The sequence below is a fragment of the Amia ocellicauda genome, chromosome 4, assembly GCF_036373705.1.
Source record: "Amia ocellicauda isolate fAmiCal2 chromosome 4, fAmiCal2.hap1, whole genome shotgun sequence".
NCBI lineage: Eukaryota > Metazoa > Chordata > Actinopteri > Amiiformes > Amiidae > Amia > Amia ocellicauda.
In genome coordinates this window covers 48791550-48809964 of record NC_089853.1, presented here as the reverse complement: position 1 = coordinate 48809964, position 18415 = coordinate 48791550, and the positions used below count along the sequence as shown (strand labels likewise).

Sequence of the window (18415 nt, the reverse complement as noted above, 5' to 3'; positions counted from 1 at the left end):
ATGAAATCTTGATTTATGTTATGGATACACCCGATTAAAGTGTTGCAACTTCCATATTCATCTTTGAAGCACTTTTGTTACTAGTCTGAAGTTTTACGTGGTGAGACCATTTAACTCCTTCCTCATACGGTTCAATTCAATTTGATCGCTTTCAGTTATTTGTGTGTCATTAAGGTTTCCTACTGACCTCAAATAAAGGATTTAAAACAGGTAGCAGATTCTGCCTTTCTTGCAAATTACCTGTGAACGTGTTGCCTCCCTTGTATCGAAAGTTCCTCACAGCTTCTACGAGCTGCTCTTTGGTGGTGAAATTATTCAGGTTCCACTCTGTGCGTGGATCTCCACTGTACTGCGACAACGCTGCAAGACAACACAGAGGCAATGTTGGGTTATTAATTTCCATGTTTTTAGCATGATTGCCTTTTTGCTTGTTGAATTGTTGCACAGAAACACCAGGAAGATGGGTAAAGAATCAAAAGGAAGTTCTGTATGCATTGTTCTATTTAATCCTAAAAATGGGCCCTTGGAGACTGTACTGAATAGAACGTAGAGTGACTAGAATGGTTCTGGGTCATACAGGAATGTCATACTTGGGTATGTTAAAGAAGTGGTGGGGAACCCTGGTTCTGGTGGGTCATATTCCATAGCCTTTTTATATACGTTCACAATCTGGAAACAATTAATTATTGCAGATGAGCAATTAGCCTAATAAACTACGTAATTCCGAGCAGAAGACACTGTAGCCATTCACCAGATGTTTGAAAGAGAAATTAAGATTAAGTGAAGGTTTTTAAATATGAGGCAAGTTTTTGTAATAAAAGTGGCAGGGAGTTGGAACAAGCTCTCTAGCCATGTCGCTGTTTTATGATATATTCAATGGCGATATTCCAGTTTCAACAGACTTAAAATCAAAGACAAGCTTTTCAATTATTTGACTAATGGATACGAAAATTAACAATTTGACTACTGTCGAACAGAAACAGAAAAACTGATTTTCAATCAAAAATGTGTCAACACAGTTCTATCAACAAGACCAAAACACATTGATTAATGTCACACAATATTGATTCTGCATCTGCTTATCTTGAGATTTTCAGTACGCCACTCACCAGATTGATCAACATTATATTCAGATAAAGGGTACTGTAAATGTCCCAAGAAAGATACTACTTACCAATCCTTATGCTGTCACTTGCGATGTTGAAGGGAATCATGACGTTCTCCAGGAAGTCACGCACACGTTTGAAGTTGCTCCTTCCAATACTCCAGGACCCATCGACCAGGAACACAATGTCCGCCGGGGCTGCGGTCTCGCATGCAAACATTCTCCTCGCTGCAAAAAAAAGTCAGAACACAAATAAATCCCTCAACACCACATTTGAGCTGCATTCCAAACACTTGGCCTATTAAAAGGTATCTACCCCAGGGTTTCTCAGTCTTAGTCTTATTCATTCCATCTGAGTTTCTAATAACTGTAATTATTTTGTATTTTACTCACTCCCAATTTGGAACAGACAATTCATCTTAAATGCAGGTTTACACAGACAAACGTATACCTAATCACAGTTTAATTTATTGTCAGAAACCACTTTATACTACTGGTAAATAAAAACTTGATAGGATACAATTTTGTAATTTCATTTATAAATGTTCTCTTTAAATTGACCATGTAAAGTGCTTTGATGTTTTGAATTGAAGGACATAATTGACATTATTATTATTATTATTATTATTATTAGTAGTAGTAGTAGTGGTGGTGGTGGTGGTGGTTGTAGTATTAGTAGTATTCAAATTGAGACCTCAGAAATCCAATACCTGACACTCCTCTAAAGCAGCAACAGCTGGGCATTTACCGGAGTCTACTCTATACCTCAGTAGGGAGGCAGTACTCTCCAGGTAACAAAGAATTCCTTCTTTCCAGGTGGCCAAGCTTATGGAACATCCTCACAAAAATGACCTCATGTCAGGAATGTTGAATTACTCAGAAATTAGGGGATACACAATAACAGTAACAGAGCGGCATTTCTGCCCTGGAGCTCTTAAAGGATGCCATAAAAATCTTTCCACACTCTTTGTGTATTGTGTACAGTGTATTTCATACATTTGATATTCAGTCATGACACAAAAACAAATAGTTTCTCTTTTTTATATATATTACTCAGCTGGTGAAATATGTTAGAAAGGCAGCCAATAGATCAGACACGAAAGTTCTTCATTTTAATCCAACCAGATACAGAATAGATATGTTTTTCACTGAGATTTGAAACAAAGCATTTCTTTGTGTGGCAATTAAATAATTTCATGTAGTGTTCATTTCCGGGATCTAGCTAATGAAGACCTCGAGACCTTTTAATAAAGTTAAAGAACTATTTAAGGGGACAGGTGCTCCCAATTATGTGACAACAACTTGTTTGTTTCATTCAAAAGTGAATATGTTGCTCTGTGTTTTGTTGTACTAGTTTTATAAGTAGTTATATTAATTGGGGGGTTTCATCATCTTATATATATTTGTTAATAGTTTCCAGATACAGGCTAGGCTTTATTTCTAGGGAAAACAAGACTCACTGAAAAAAGAAAAAACAAAACTGCATAAAATAAATTAATCACTTCTGGTTTACCTGCAACCGTGCAACATTTTTATCACTTGTCAGAATCAAAATGCAAGGGGGAAATGTTCTAAATACAAATATTTGAAAATATTGCAATCTATGGATTGATATTCCAGTTTAAATAAACACATTTTAGTCTTATACCCAGAATTATAGTTTTGGGAAATTACAATTATTGTATAGCCTCTGCCATGAGCAATATCCACAAATGAGGTAGGCTGTACCTGTCTCTGCCTGTGTGGAGACTGTCTTTGTTGGTTTTTCTTTGCTGGAGTTTTCTTTTTCAGTTTTTTTGCGGGTCTGCTTCTCATTTGTGCTGGGAGTTTTGGAGCGTCCCTTCTTCCTGCCTTTGGAACTGTTCTCTCCCGAAGTCTTGTTTCTAGGGACTATGTCTGAAAAGATGGATTTGTAAAAACAAAAAGGAGAGAGAGAACGAAAGAAAACATTGAAGTTCTGTCTGCTATAGATTTTGTGGGTGTATTAGCTGGGCTGTGGGCATACTGAGCTTGCAGAGTGAAAAATAGCAGATAACCTTGACAACGTGAGTTTTGGGGCAGCCATAACAGCTATCTGAGTTCACCAATTCCAATTGGAGTGAAAATGGGGAATAAATATTTGGAAATTCAAGATTTAAAAATGCTTTTACTTGCTTTTTACTTTTTACTTTAAAACTGCTGCTCAAACACTGTAGTTCAACATCTGGTTTGCCTCTATAGGACATGTAGATGTCAAATCCAATAAAACAGAGTTAGAGCAGGGACATCAAATAACTGGCTAGACAGTGTTGTAGCTCACAGTGTGTGTTTGCATGGTATGTGTGTTTCAGAGTAGGGCTTAATCTCAAATCTCATTCTTTTACATCAACTAGTAGTAAATCAGTAGTAGTAAAGCAGTAAATCAGTGACTTTCTAATTCACTATTTTTTATTGCACAATTATTAATGAATTCTGTAAAAATGTCAAAATATGTAAAGGATCACTGAAGCCAATGGAGAAATTGGGTGTCTGGGTGAATACCCCCCTTTTGCTGGATTGACACAAGGAGTATGCCAGGGTAACAGAGCTGACAGAGAATGAGCAGGTTACAGTGACATAATCCATGTCTGAATTTGGTGGAGCATTCAAACCCCCTGCGTCAGAGGAGCAGGCTGTTGGTGAGTGTGTTCCTCTGCTGATGGAGCTGTGCAGATCAGGCACATAGCTGTGTCTGTGGTTCAGATCAGAGTGCACACTGTACCAGCAGTTTCCAAGCATGTAGAATCCTTAAACGTGGATGAGTGCAGAACTAGCAAAGGTGACCACAGTGCTGGTGATTGGGGTAGTGCCTACCCATCTGTGCAGATTCCTCCTCGACAGTGTTGGCAGACTGGGGCGCCTGGGTGGAGTTGTCTGCAGCAATTTCTTCAGAGTCATCCAGGGCCTTCTTCTTTTGTTCTCTGCTTCCACTACGGTTTTTAGACTCCTCCCTCAGACTGTCAACTGTAAGAGAAAGAGAAACAATGGTCAAGAAGTTCATATTACAACATTTCTCTTCCTCAGCAGGCAGTTGCCTCCTCCATTCTAATTACACACTTTATTCCTCTCATTCAATCTTGTCTTTCAATAAACAAGGTTTAACAGGTTAGAGTTACAGTATAATGGGAAAGTTGGGTGGGGAATTTATTTTGGCATTTTTGTCAGCTTTGATTTAATTGCCAATTATACTTCCACTAAGCAAACAATCCCACCCTGTGAATGCATTGTAGGGAGGAAAAGAGGAAATTGTTAATGGGATTCAATTGTCAATTTGAAGGAAAATACTTTGTTTAAGCAGTTAGATGACCTGCTTGTTGTGCCAGACTGTGTCCCGGGGCACAGTTTTTGTTAACCATGGTTTTGAAGGCTCCATGGTACCATGCTCTGAACAGAAAATAACTACTGGTGTAATCATTAAAACATGTTAGAATGTCTTTTAAATTAAAAGTATTTTTGTGTTCATTGAAGAGTTTACATTTTCGCCAATAAAAAAAAAAGTCAATATCCCCCAATGTAGTAGATCCGCCAAACTTATTACCAGCCTGTTATACAGTATCTGATGGTTTAAATAGTAAATATAAACTGGTTATAAAGTAATGGGAGCTTCTGATGTGTGATCATTCGAGGAGTTCCCAAGTCACCTTCTGCCTACTACATCCTGGCACCAATTGGACCGTTGTCCATCTCTTCCATTCCATTTAGACATTCTGATTGACAGTGATTCAACATTCCATCTCATGTTTTAACTTCCTTTTCTTAAAAGTAGAGGCTAATTAAGGTCACTCAAGAGAAGAACAATATATATATGAACAAAAAGTTCAGTTCAAAGTTTATTAATTGGTGCTAAATGCAAATTTCAAAATCTTTCAAACTTCCCTCATAAGTACATCAACAAATTTGAATGAATAAGAGCTGTTCTCATATTCCATAACTCATAATCCACATGTTTCAACCCAATAGGATCTTCCTCAGGCATTTTTCCCAAATTGGACTCAAAATGTGTTGCCATATTATCCTCTTTTATATTAGCAGAACAACAGCACTGCTATGAATTTAATGTATTTTATGGTGAGACATACTGTTGAAAAAACACTGCTTTCAGCCCTAACTATCCTGTCTTAACATGAAAGAATTACTGCAATTGCTCACTTCTCCTTTGTTCAAAGGATTTTATAAGAACTTTGATATGCAATAAAGTTGGAAAAATGATCCACATCCAGGAAATTAAACAATCTGAACTTGGAATAAAGAGTTAAAACCCACAGGGTGATATAGACTGTAAAGCTGGTTTTATTTTACAATGATGTGCCTATACAAGTAATAATGTCACAAAGGAGGAAAACCCCATTATTTGTATAGTTTGCTTTATATTTTCCAAAACAAGAAAATATTTGATGAGATTTGACACACCTTGTTTTCTTGCTGTCTTAAAAATTACTATTTAGAATTTCAATGTGTTAAGTTTGGTCTGTTTTCTTCACATTGAGTGTTATTTCTGTAGTTTGGGCACTGAAGTGTTGGTTTTAATCAATCTAATCTGAGGCTCAAGAGGTGGTCTCACTATAAATGCACAGCCAATGAAGGCCCTTTTTCAAGTGAACTGCACTGGGCTGTGGTGTACTGTACCCTTTTATCTTCTAGAACACAAAGGAGTGAAAGAGGCAGCAACTCTGACCAATCACCCAGGGTGCACAGCATGTTGTTGTGATTTATTAAGTTCCTTTCCAAAAGAGCAATGTCAATACAAAAAAGATTCATACAAATGCTTAAGTGAAAGAGCAACAAGGAACTGAGACTCTCTTCAAGCGAACTGCATGTGAGAAGCACATTTCAGTACAAAAGCAACTTATTATTTCAGTTTGGTTTGATTCACTAGCAACAAACTACATGAAAAGGCCCTTAAGTAGGGGTTCTTAAAGGAACAATAGTGCATTTCATTCAAAGACACAGATGTTCTGCCACCAAAACTCAAGAAATGTAAACAGAACCACCTCACATAATTATATGTAATTAGCACTTTGTCTCACAACAGTTCTTTAGAATTATCAGATAGCAGACAGATTTTGTGTTGTACTTTAACTATTTACCTTTTTTTGTGTTTTTGACTGAATCACAACTCAAACTGGGAGACCTGCTTTGTGGGTGCTATTAAAGTCATCATGCATCATTCTTGTTTGAATCCAAGGTGGGCTGAGTTCCTAATCTTATATAGGACTGAAAAAATAGACTCCTGTCAAAAAATAGATTTGAATTTAAAACTATATGCACATTCATTTATAAATATATTCAGATTTAACCAAAGGTTTGTGTTGCAAGTTTGCTGTCTAATGATAGCAACAATCTTACATTGTAACCATTAAGACTCATGAGCCCTGTGTTTTCAAAAATGTTTCTCATTGGTTTTAGTATATAGCGTGCCTGAATTTCATGCAGCTGGATGCAGCTGAAGGATTCTGGTCTCAGATGAGCTCCACTGTCACAATAGCAGTCAAGAGAGTTTAATACTTGACACCTGTTCCCTCTTCCAGGTATAAATATCAGAGATTCCAAAATGTAATCTATCCAAAATAATGTATATTTCTTGGCATAACTTCTTTAAAATGGCTTTAAAATTACACTTTAATTAAACTTGCACTAAGAGCACTAGAACACCTCAATGTGTCTTGTTCAAAGACAAAAGTGTCTTTCAAGCTAGGCTCCTACCTCATCTATTGGCAAAAGATGAAGTGAATGGGATCTCATAAACAGGAGTTCTTGCCACCTGATCCACAATATTGTTCTATGATGAGTCATTTGACTTCAATGGAGCTCAAATAAATGAATTCAATCATGACTGACCAGGATTATCCACAGGGAAAAGTGCAATTAGTCCGGCATGGCTGTGGAATGGTGGGCCTGAGTCGGTCAAGGTTTCCTCAGCTTGTCTAGCATTACACATATCCTCCAAAACCCCTTCAAACCCAGAGTCTAAACCTCCACCTATTTTTCACACTGAAACCCTGAAATGCCCATAGCCCAGCAAATTCACTAATGAGACTTAATGCAGCTAAAAATGCAGCTAACAATCTGAAGCTAAAGGGCACCTGAGAAGACACAGTACTGAGTTTTACTACCCAATTTCTATCCAACCCCAAACCCGGCAGCACTTGACCGGTTATTGGCCATAGCCTAGGAATTTCCAGATTCAGCTGGCAATAGCATAGGTGGGATTAGAGATCATCTCGATCCAGGCTATATCCTGTGATATTTTTGACCTTACTGGTGAACCTCCGCTTGGCGAAGAGCCTCTCTTGGGTCCCATTGAGCAGGAATATCTGCAGGGTGTACTCCTGGGTTGGGAGGAGGCCAGCTACTGTGGCTTTGGCAGTGTTCGTGGTCAGCATCATCTCGTGTTCTGTCTCAGCTTTAAAATGCAAAACAAACAAAAAAAAAATTATACAAGCTTTTCCAAAGTTGGTTTTAAAGAATTTACTCATGAGTAAGACCAGCAGAGCAAATGCAAATTATTACATTTGGTAGTTTTTCAAATTAAGACCATTTATGGAGGCTTTTTGCAAGCATTTTGTGTGAATAGAAAACTGCTCTTACTCTTTAGTAGAAGATGGGACTATTATTTAGGCTGATGTGTAATTATACACATATTGATGTGTCAAAGTAATTACACATTACCTACAATGTTACTACAGTAATACATCAGTTAAAGAAGTAGATACTTTGCATAATGTCACTTTGTTATCAGAAATATTGTTACCAGAGGTAGAAATGACATCAGGGGCATAGGGAGGCAATCTAGGACTTCAGAGGGGGGGATTAAAATAGGAAATTATAATTAAATACTACCAAATGTGTCTGAAAACTGAATTATGCAAAACCTGTAAGGTAGTTCCCTGCTCCAAAGCCTCCACTTTATCTGCTGGGAATAAGTCACCTTACTTCTGACCTAATCTGTATTTCCGAATCCAAAGTGATGGATTTCCACTCCCAATTTTACTCTTTTTGGCTTCACGTGAATTAATTTAATTGATTTCCTTTAAAAAAATTATCTGCATCCAAGTTTGTTATAAAGAAGCATTGTACCCAGAGTATTCATTAACCAATGCATCACTGAATGTGTAACTACACTAAATATACTATAAATATATTGTATGTTAAATTTTTACAAAATATAGAGGAATTGTGACCTGCGGTATAAAAACAAGTCACACAATAGAACTGACTTTCATATAAATGTATTTAATATGAAACATAACATCTATCTAGAAAAATCTATATTTAGCATGAAAAGCTTTGCCAAGTTTAAAGGGGATAACACACTATTACAGCAATATCCATATTCCAGCTCTATAGCATACTGGAGCCCACAGTTTACTTTTGTTCTTCTAAAGCAAAACACAGACTGAGCTGAAGTTCAACACAACCCAGGTGCCCTCTTCTGTATATTCTGTATTTATGTAAAATTTGAATTACTTGGAATGAAAGGAAGAAATAAAACAAAACTTTAACCCATCTGCTAACAGAAAACTACAAACCTGAACTCAGTAGTGGCTTTTAATCAGTTGCTTCTTTCTTCTACTCAGAAACATAACCAGTATCAAGTACGTTTGTAGTTATTAGCAGGTGGGTAAAAGTTTTGATTTGATCTGGCCTGCAGTCTAAAATAATGTATTCGTCTAATAATACCTAACTGACATATTTAAGGTCAATGCCTGCATTTCAAACACACACACGAAAAAATATCTTAAGTATTCACATTCTTTTCTAAGATCGGTGGAAGTGAGCCAATATGGCAAAATATGAACTGCAGCATGATGGAGGAAATATACTTGGCTGGAATCTGTTGTGAAAATGTAAAAACAAAAAGATGTTGAGGTCAAACTATCACAAATATGGCCTTCACCATCTGGCTGTCTTCCTTCTTCTCTAGCCCCATTCACACCGAAACTTTTTAATGGCATTTTGAAAGGTCTGTATGAAAGGGTGTATCAACACCAGGAATGTTCCACCTCGGGACCTAGTTTAAATGCTAGGAAATTTTCAGCAACGGGTCTGTGTGAATGGAGCAGGAATAAGAATGCCAGCATGCGACGCGTCACATCTGTGTGTTTTCGACGCAGTACATTAATTAACTGGCGTAACCAATAGGGGTGTGTTTTTGCGTTTTGACCACTACACAAACAGGTTAAGCCACCAAGAATTTGTGATCGTGGCCGGTACGTGAAAATGGACTGGGTCATTAAAAATGGTGAAGGTTGAAAATAATGTAGTTGCAGCAATTCTGAGTGTTACTGATGAACCAACAGGTTGGTGATGTAGGCTATATAATGCTGACATCGGTTTTCAATAAATTAATAATTTCCTTCATGTCATGTTTTTCTAATTATATTAGTTGATTTAACTTTGCTGCAGTACATGTCAAGACCCACACAATGCCTCTCGTTACGCGACCAGAACCGAGTCTCATACTGGGTTCACTGGTTCAAATGATCTGTGACCACTGCGTCCAGCGACCACACCATAAAAACACACAAACATACAGCCTGATGAACTGGTCATAGTGCTACAATGCACCTAGACTGAAGTATCGTTTGCGTTTCCCTCCTGAATATTTGTTGTTTTCAAGAGCCTTGGTCTTAAGTATGAACTGAACCGGTGCCCTGCTTAGAACCAATAGCCCAGTAAACACAAAGGAAGGAAACTAGCAAAATGGGGAAATGATCAAAAATACGTCCAGAATATCGGTCTGTGTCTCCTTTCCCAAATCCATAGGCTTCTATTGCATGTGGATCCCAAGGCTCTTTCCGGTATTCTGTTTTCTGTGTGAAAGGCTACCTCCCAGCATTTTGTCAACATTCAAAGTGAGTGTGAATGGAGGTGCAATAGGAAAAACTGGTATTTGAGTGTGAAAGGGACTTCTGACTGCGGGGCCTCAGGCAGTGGCTCCTCCCCCTTCTGTGGCTGTGGGGCTCCGGATGGCAGCTCTTCCCACTCCTCTGGATCCAGGGACACTAGAAGCCCCTCCTCTGCTCCACTCCCCTCTGGACTTAGCAGCTGCCCCTGGTCAGGGTAGAAACTCCTCTTCCTCACTTAGGGGCAATTCCGCTGACCATCCCTCCATAGGCCTGGGGACAGCCATTGCACTTTCTTAGCCCAGGAGAGTGTAGTCACTCCTCCTCCCTCTCTGGCACTAGGGGTGGCAGTTGCTGCCCCTCCTCCTTCTCAGGCAGAAGATGGCCTTTGGACAGGACAACTGAGGCTTCTCCTCTGGGAGTTGGCAGTTCACTTTCAAATGATACATTGTTTTCACTTTTTTTTTGCTTTGAAGGTGAGTCTTTAAAAAAACAAAAAGTAAAAAATAACACTGATTGGTATCTGGTAGTGTCTAATTCCAGTTTTATGAAGAGCTTTAATTGGCTGTGTTCCTTTAGTGAATTGATGTGTTCAAGATACAATCTTTTTTAACATAGAAAATATTTGTAAGGTGTTTGGAGGCTCTTCTTCAGGTAAAGGGGCCTGTTTGTTTTTCTTTCTCTCTCTCTGCAGAGCCTCAGCCCAGGCCTGCCCAGGCCTGCCCAGACAGGGACCATCTACTAAGAGAACAGGCAGAATGCCTGAATCGTCATTCAATCAGGAAAAAGACTGTGCTAATCCCATTCCACTCACTCACACTACCTGCAGATGAGAGAGAAGCTTTGAACCGAAACAAAAAGGAAAATAATTTGAGGGAACATTGTTTTCCTCCATAGAAGGGAGAGGATGTTGAAGACTGGCAGATATAGCTCAATTGAAATCAAATACATTAAGTATTCACTCTGGTGTTTGTTATCATGCACAAAATGCAACTTGGGTTCGAACTCTGCCTCTTCTCTGTTTGTCTTCACACCCCTATCCTTGTCTTCTATATAGGAAACCTGGTCTGTAATTCTCTTTAAAATATTCCAATAAATCTAAACTTTTTAAACTTACTTATCTTATTGCATCTGTGCTAGGGGTCACAAAGTCACTTCCTAAGACACTTTTCTGTACTTTCAGGAGGAGCAAATTTCATTGTGGGCTTTTCTTTTCCCTTCTGGTAGAAGGGAATGGTTCCCCAAGGCTGAGGTGGATTGATTTTCACTGAATGAGAAATAATTAGAAATAAACAGGCTTTCAGATTGCTATCACTATAAACATACCATCCTACAATATATTCTATACAATATATTTAACCAATCTCAAGCAGCATAAATATGTTTGAAAAAGATTAATGTCTAGGTACCTTAATTCTGGCCCCCACAACTATTTGTGGGTAAAGGTAAAGGGTTGAATCCTGTAACCATAAGTGGCTGATTTTATACATCCTTTTGATAAGCCCTGCTATACATTGCTCCCTAAATGTTAATGAAAAACTGATCCTTGATTCCCTTCCAATCAATCACTGTGTGCCACTAGGAGGCATTTCACATTCTGGTGTTGCTGCTCATTTGCTACCAAGTGGTCAAATGGGTTATTGGGTCATAAGTTACAAGATGACTGCCTGACAGTTATTTCACAAGGGGTTGCTAAGATTGTATCTTTTGCACTATCAATTACAAATGGGGGTTTAACATGTTGTGCTGTGCTTGCTGAATTACTGTATTACTGTTTGCAATTTTAAAGCACCTGTAGTACTGTATATACAGTGCTCAAAAAAATTAAGGGAACACGTAATCATCACAGTATAATCACAATTAAACTTCAGGGATATAAATCTGTCCAGTTAGGAAGCCTAAGCGATTGTGAATCAATGTAACCAGTTTTGGTGCAAATGAAAGTGACAACAGGTACACTGGAGAGGCAACAGCAAGACAACCCCCAAAAAGGGAATAGTTTTGAAAGTGGTAGCCACAGACAATTGCTCTCTCGTTATCCTTCCTGACTGATTCTTCTCTAGTTTTGCATTTTGCTAGTGTCCTTTACTGGTAGCATGAGGCGGTACTTGCAGCCCATTCAGGTTGCACAGGTAGTCCAGCTCCTCCAGGATGGCACATCCATACGTGCTGTCGCAAGAAGGTTTCCTGTGTCTCCCAGTACAGTCTCAAGAGCATGGAGGAGATACCAAGAGATGGGCCATTACAAGAGGAGAGCTGGACAGGGCCATAGAAGGGCATCAACCCAGCAGCAGGACCGGTATCTGCTCCTTTGTGCGAGGAGGAACAGGAGGCGCACTGCCAGAGCCCTACAAAATGACCTCCAGTGGGCTACTGGTGTGCATGTTTCTGACCAAACTATCAGAAACAGACTCCATGAGGGTGGCATGAGGGCCCGACATCCTCTAGTGGGACCTGTGCTCACAGCCCAGCACCATGCAACTCGATTGGCATTCGCCAGAGAACACCAGAATTGGCAGGTCCGCCATTGGCGCCCTGTTCTCTTCACAGATGAGAGCAGGTTCACACTAAGCACATGTGACAGACGTGAAAGAATCTGGAGATGCCGTGCTGAACGTTATGCTGCCTGCAACATCATCCAGCATGACCGGTTTGGCGGCGGGTCAGTGATGGTCTGGGGAGGCATATCCTTGGAGGGTCGCACAGACCTTCATGTGCTAGCCAAGGGTACCCTGACTGCTGTTAGGGACTGGGAAAAATCCTCAGACCCACAGTCAGACCTTACACAGGTGCAGTGGGCCCTGGGTTCCTCCTGGTGCAGGACAATGCCCGGCCTCATGTGGCCAGAGTGTGTAGGCAGTTCCTGGATGACAAAGGCACTGATGCCATTGACTGGCCCTCACGTTCCACAGACCTGAATCCAATTGAGAACCTTTGGGACGTTATGTATCAGTGCATCCGACGCCGCCAAGTAGTGCCACAGACTGTCCAGGAGCTCACTGATGCCCTGATCCAAGTCTGGGAGAAGATCCCCTAGGACACCATCCGCCGTCTCATCAGGAGCATGCCCAGATGTTGTTGGGAGTGCATACAGGCACATGGGGGCCATACACACTACTGAGGCACATTATGAGTTGCCGTGATGAAATTCACGCAAGTTGGAACAGCCTGTGATTTCAGCTGCTTACTTTGATTTTCCGTGTGAGTTTGAATCCAGCCCTCAATCGGTTGGTGATTTTGGTTTCCATTGACCATTGTTACGTCATTTTGTTCTCAATGAATTAAACAATGTACAGTAAAGATTTTGATCTTTAATATATTTCGTGCATTGAGATTCGATGTCCCTTCTTTTTATTGAGCAGTGTAGTATATATAATGCATATAGCAGATGTTAGCTAATGTATAGTTATGTAGTTACTGTAAAGTTATGGCAGAGATGACATTTACCCACTACTTATAATTTGTGATTCAGGGACGCTCAGCACGATGAGAGACCACCCCGTGAGGCTCTGCCACTCCCCGGACCTAGCTGGGGGCATTTTCTAGGGAGCTCAATTACTGGCTCCCCTCCTCAATAAAACCATGAGATCTGCTTTCTATGGAGAGGCAGTGAGGAGAGCTGACTGAGAGACATGAGAACAAGAAGGATTACAGTACTGGACTTTGCTTATGGAAGTATGACTTTGATTAGAGATCACGGACATTGAATGGAACCCGTTTGTTTTTATTATTAGATATATGTTTGTGTATTTCATCATTGGAAATGGTAGTGCATTCTCAGTTGCTTCATATGGTTCCAGAGAGATTTTGGTTGACTGATGGATGCAATGTACACATAATAACACATGTGAGTGCAACGTTGGACTAAATTAAATTAATTCCTTACCTGATATAGGCTTGACTCGGACCTTATACCCTTGAACGGGCCCCTCGGCCTCCTTCCATTTCATCTGTAGCCGGTCTTCAGACAGCACCGTCAGTTTGAGCTTTCCTGGAAGAGAACACAAATAAAAAAAATAAAGAAAAATGATAATCAATATAAAGACTAAAGACACAGATACAAGACAGATATTTCTCATATACTCCTATACATTATATTTGTTTACTTCATTAATGAAACCCTTTGTGTAACCAATTGTTAGTTCTCTTTTCAATCATGTATTCTTCTAACAGACAGAGATATGGGTTATGTTTAAAAAAATATATTGTTAATATTCAACTATTTCCAATATTCACCAAACAACCTACTTTTTTACATGAAGATTCTGACTCAAAGAACATTTTTTTCACAACTAGGATCAGTTTAGATAGATAGATAAGCTACATACATAAATGCATACATACATAAATGTGTGGACAGTTTATGAGGTAGGCTTGCATCAACAGTAAATGTAGAATCAGAGAGGCCTGGGGGCAGGTTGTGTAGATGGATGGATTATTGTCTCTCAGTGAGAGATGGCCTGGCAGTTGTCTGAGCTGAGAGACTCCGAGCAGCTGGCTCTGATGGAGTGTGCGCCGCAGATAGGCCGTGAAACAGCTGCGAGTGCTGAGCACGGTGTGGAGAAGTGTAATTAACAACATGTGGCAGACGAGGCACAGCCCTCCCTCCGGAGCAAGCACTGTCTTGTACCATCTGTTTTTTTACCTCTCATCTCCCTGGCCCACACTAATCACAGGCAGGCATTCTTGCAAGGAGAACTATTGCCCAAATATTTATTCTCATGCTTGGTATTCATGCTTGGAATCAGGCTACACCCATGTCCAATGTTCTGTTTCTCATTAGAATTAGTCTGGAACAATAACACTGGTTGAACACTGTCTATTTACCACATCTTTATGCCACTAACATGACATTTGCCAGTTGACAACAGTTTACAAGAGATTACAGCTATAGGATGTTTAATTGTTCTCTATTAGGCAACAATGGCTACAATACTGACCATTGCCAAGGCCACTGGAAGCCCAGACAACTATTGACTTAATATCAGTTACATTTCTCTCACAAGGAGTGAAATGTATGCCCAAGGACATTTATGCTCAAATGTACTAATGCCTGGCATTGGGATAAATTGTAGATAATTTATGTAACAGAACGTATAAATGTTTACAGTAATATACCATAGTACAACCATAGGAAAGTGTAGGAGAGCAAAGTGAAATCATGGTAAAGTGTAGGTAGGTATATTAAACCATGATACAAAGCACAGAAAACCATGGCAAGGCAAAACAAACCATAATTAAAAGATGGGAAAACTGCCAAAATGTAGTCCAAATTGCGCAAAATCAACAACTGCTTAATCTAGTACAGGGTTGAAGTGAATCTAACCTTGCAGACACAAGGCACAAGACAGCATACATGCAGGGCAGGATGGCATCCATGCACTTTTAAATATAGTCTATGAGTGTGTTAGCAGGTAAAAGTTCAAAGAGGTTATGGTGCTTGTCAAGCTAATTTGCCTGAAAAATAATGGAGCAATGACATTTACAAATGGGACAATAGGGAGTATACTTTCCAACAAATTGCCCTCATGTATGGCGGTCACATTGAGCTGCCCTTTGGTGTACACTATTACTGTCTGTGGGAACATTCCATACATTGATGTACAAAGCACGGTTTTTACGATAAAGTTAAAATACGTCACTATGTCTAACATGCAATATTAAGTGTAAAGACCTGAAAGGGACAATACATCCCAGAAACTGATGTCAAAAATTGAATAAAATATAAATAATAAATCAAAGTCTTTTGAGACATTTTTTAAATTCAGAAGATAAAGCTCTGGGAGTGGAAAATCTTGTTATCCCCCAAAACACTCAATTCTATCCTTGTTCAAAGCTCATTTGCACTATTTCCAGTTACTGCTCCTTGTGACCAGGCCTAACAATTTGTCCTTTCATGTTAGAAATCTCCAAACAGCTGTTATCATTTACAGCACTAGGACAGCTGGAAGTCTCTTCAAGATCATCTTTTGTTCTCTGGTATATTTATAAGCATGGGAGGACCATACAGGAAGTGCATTTCATAAAAGGTTAGCGAAAAGTAAGACATAACGTCACGCTGACTGAGTGGTGCATAGGAAGAATTATGAATGAAGTGCTGTGTCTTCCATTAATGGACACTTCAATCACTTTACTCCAAATGTTCTAGGAACTGTCCTACAGTAGAGCTTACAGTAGTCTGTTTTAATTGTTCACTGGCAGAAAATGAAAGAAAACTAGTTCCTCCATTGCATCTTATATTTATGCATGTATGTATTTATTTAATATTTGGTATGTCCAAATATCTTCCTCCTTATTCATCAAATTTGGAATCTGCCATTTGGAAATTTGGAAACTAATCCCACCACTACAACTACGTGCTTCATAAGGTGGGATGAGACAAAGCAACACTTTCCCTCCAAAATATGTGTTGTCAAAGCCATATGCCATTCATCCTACAGCAAGCCTAGAATGCCCACAGGCGTAACATTACACCAACCAAAAGATTCAATGCCAACCATCTAAACTTGCAAGAACCTGAGACTGAGTGCAAACTGCTCAGTCAACTCTTACCAACCCTGGCAGTACCGAGTCAATTAACTGTGTGCTGCCCCCTGGGAACTCCATGCTTAAGCTGGGAAAGCATTTGAGACCAGTTTGATGAAGATTATACTATAGTATCTCAAATATGTCTGATCCCAAAAAAAGCACCTTCTCAGCATACTGCCCCTTCACAGTACTTTGCCATCAATGTGGTCCACCAACACAACTTCAAGCCCCATTCTTATTTTCCCTAGAAGTCTCATGATCTAGTGTTGCTTTGTTTTGGAGATCAGTCTTGAAGGTAGTATAGCTGCTGGCATGAACCTGCCATGCAGTGACATATAAACAGTTTGATACTTTCCACAAATCCCAGAGTAAACAGAGTTAATTGTGGCTTTCAGCAAACTGAGAGAAGAACTGATCTTGCCTACATAAATGGAAATATTTTTCATTTCCAATTGGAAGAATGTCAAAAAGTGAGGGAATTATACAAAGCATCTGATGTAATGTAGACATATGCCTTCAAAAATCCCTAGCTTTATCAATCACGGTGTGTGGTCAGAGATCATTAGCCATCAAAAAGTAATCAAAAAGATGCGATACTGATCATGCCTGAAGGTAATGTGTGTAATCAGGGAGGCAGGAAGTCTAGCATTAGCCTAGACTATAAAATTGATAACATGTTCTTCTATAGTTCAATGTATTTTTATTTTACTACTGTCATTCCAAAGATATGGTAATACTGTCTTCCACAAAACTACACACAACTACAAGAAGTCTATTGTGTCAGCAAATTTTGAGTTTGAGTGTTATATGGCTGAGGACAACATGCATATTGTATTCAACAAAGACATCTTTTGGGGTCTAATTTCTCCCCTCACATGTGGATGGCAACTTATGGTTACATCTAAAAACCAGAATGTTCACAGATGGCCAGATAACACCACCTTGGACAGCCCTAGAATATTACATTAGAACAAACCTTCTCCCCACCTTTTAATGCTGTACATTAAAAAAATCTAAAGGAAGTGGTCAAGCAGTGAAACCTAACCTTGTGACTCAAAAACACCAGAGCCATCTAAATCTAATTTAAATACTTTTATTTCACCTTCTGCAGTTAATCTCTTGACATTATTTGGAAATGTTAGTGAGCTATTGGTATGAATGCGATATGTTCTAGCTCTTACTGGAACAGTGGTGGTCTCTAAGCCCCATTTTCTTGTGAGTTCTGGTTTGAAATGTATCTAAAGGGACAACAGCAATGTGTTTTCTGGTCTCACTCAAACCTTCAACTGTCAATTTGCCACACAATTCAACCAAAAAGAAAGAATGGATCCTAAATGTAATACACATTTGTACTGAATATAAATGTTGGATTGCAGTGATAAAAGAAGGACCAGTTAAAGAGTAAGAATTCTATAGAGTTCTGACATGTCTTAATGCTCAAATAATCAAACAGATTACAGCTTTCATTGTCTGAGATCTACACATTTGAATTTGAGGGCTGATGTGTATGATTTCATTTTAATGGGTACACATTGACCTTGCCTAAACTTGATTTCGCAATGAACTGCACAAACCTGTGATGTCCTGACCTAGACTCACAGGCATGTTCAGACTAAGAGGAGCCTGGCACCCTTTATTTTTGACATGTATCTCAATGTAGTGTAAATACAGCTATACAAAATGTCTTGATAAAAGACAATTAAATGAGTAAGCACACACACAAAAAAGTAACTTGGGGCCATATTCATGGATTATTATGCCCTGCACTACATTTTCGCAATCTGAAAGATGTTTATGACACCTGGATTGTTTTGATCTTAGGAAAATAAAGAGGCCTAAACTTGAGTTTCAGCAGAAGGTACTAGTGAGTTCAGTCCCAGTCCCTCGCTTTTTCTATATTGCGTATTTAATTCTAATA

At 39.2% G+C, this 18415-nt stretch overlaps 1 protein-coding gene across 1 annotated transcript in view; it reads right to left on the bottom strand.

Annotated features, from left to right (window-relative positions):
- col20a1 (collagen type XX alpha 1 chain) overlaps positions 1-18415 on the bottom strand; it is a 69873-nt gene that overhangs the window by 43622 nt on the left and 7836 nt on the right. Inside the window, exons 3-8 of the mRNA XM_066702658.1 lie at positions 13856-13960; positions 7383-7526; positions 3938-4087; positions 2834-3001; positions 1175-1333; positions 241-360 (exon numbers count right to left, since the gene is read on the bottom strand). Coding sequence (XP_066558755.1) covers positions 241-360; positions 1175-1333; positions 2834-3001; positions 3938-4087; positions 7383-7526; positions 13856-13960 — 846 coding nt within the window. The remainder of the gene's footprint in view (positions 1-240; positions 361-1174; positions 1334-2833; positions 3002-3937; positions 4088-7382; positions 7527-13855; positions 13961-18415) is intronic.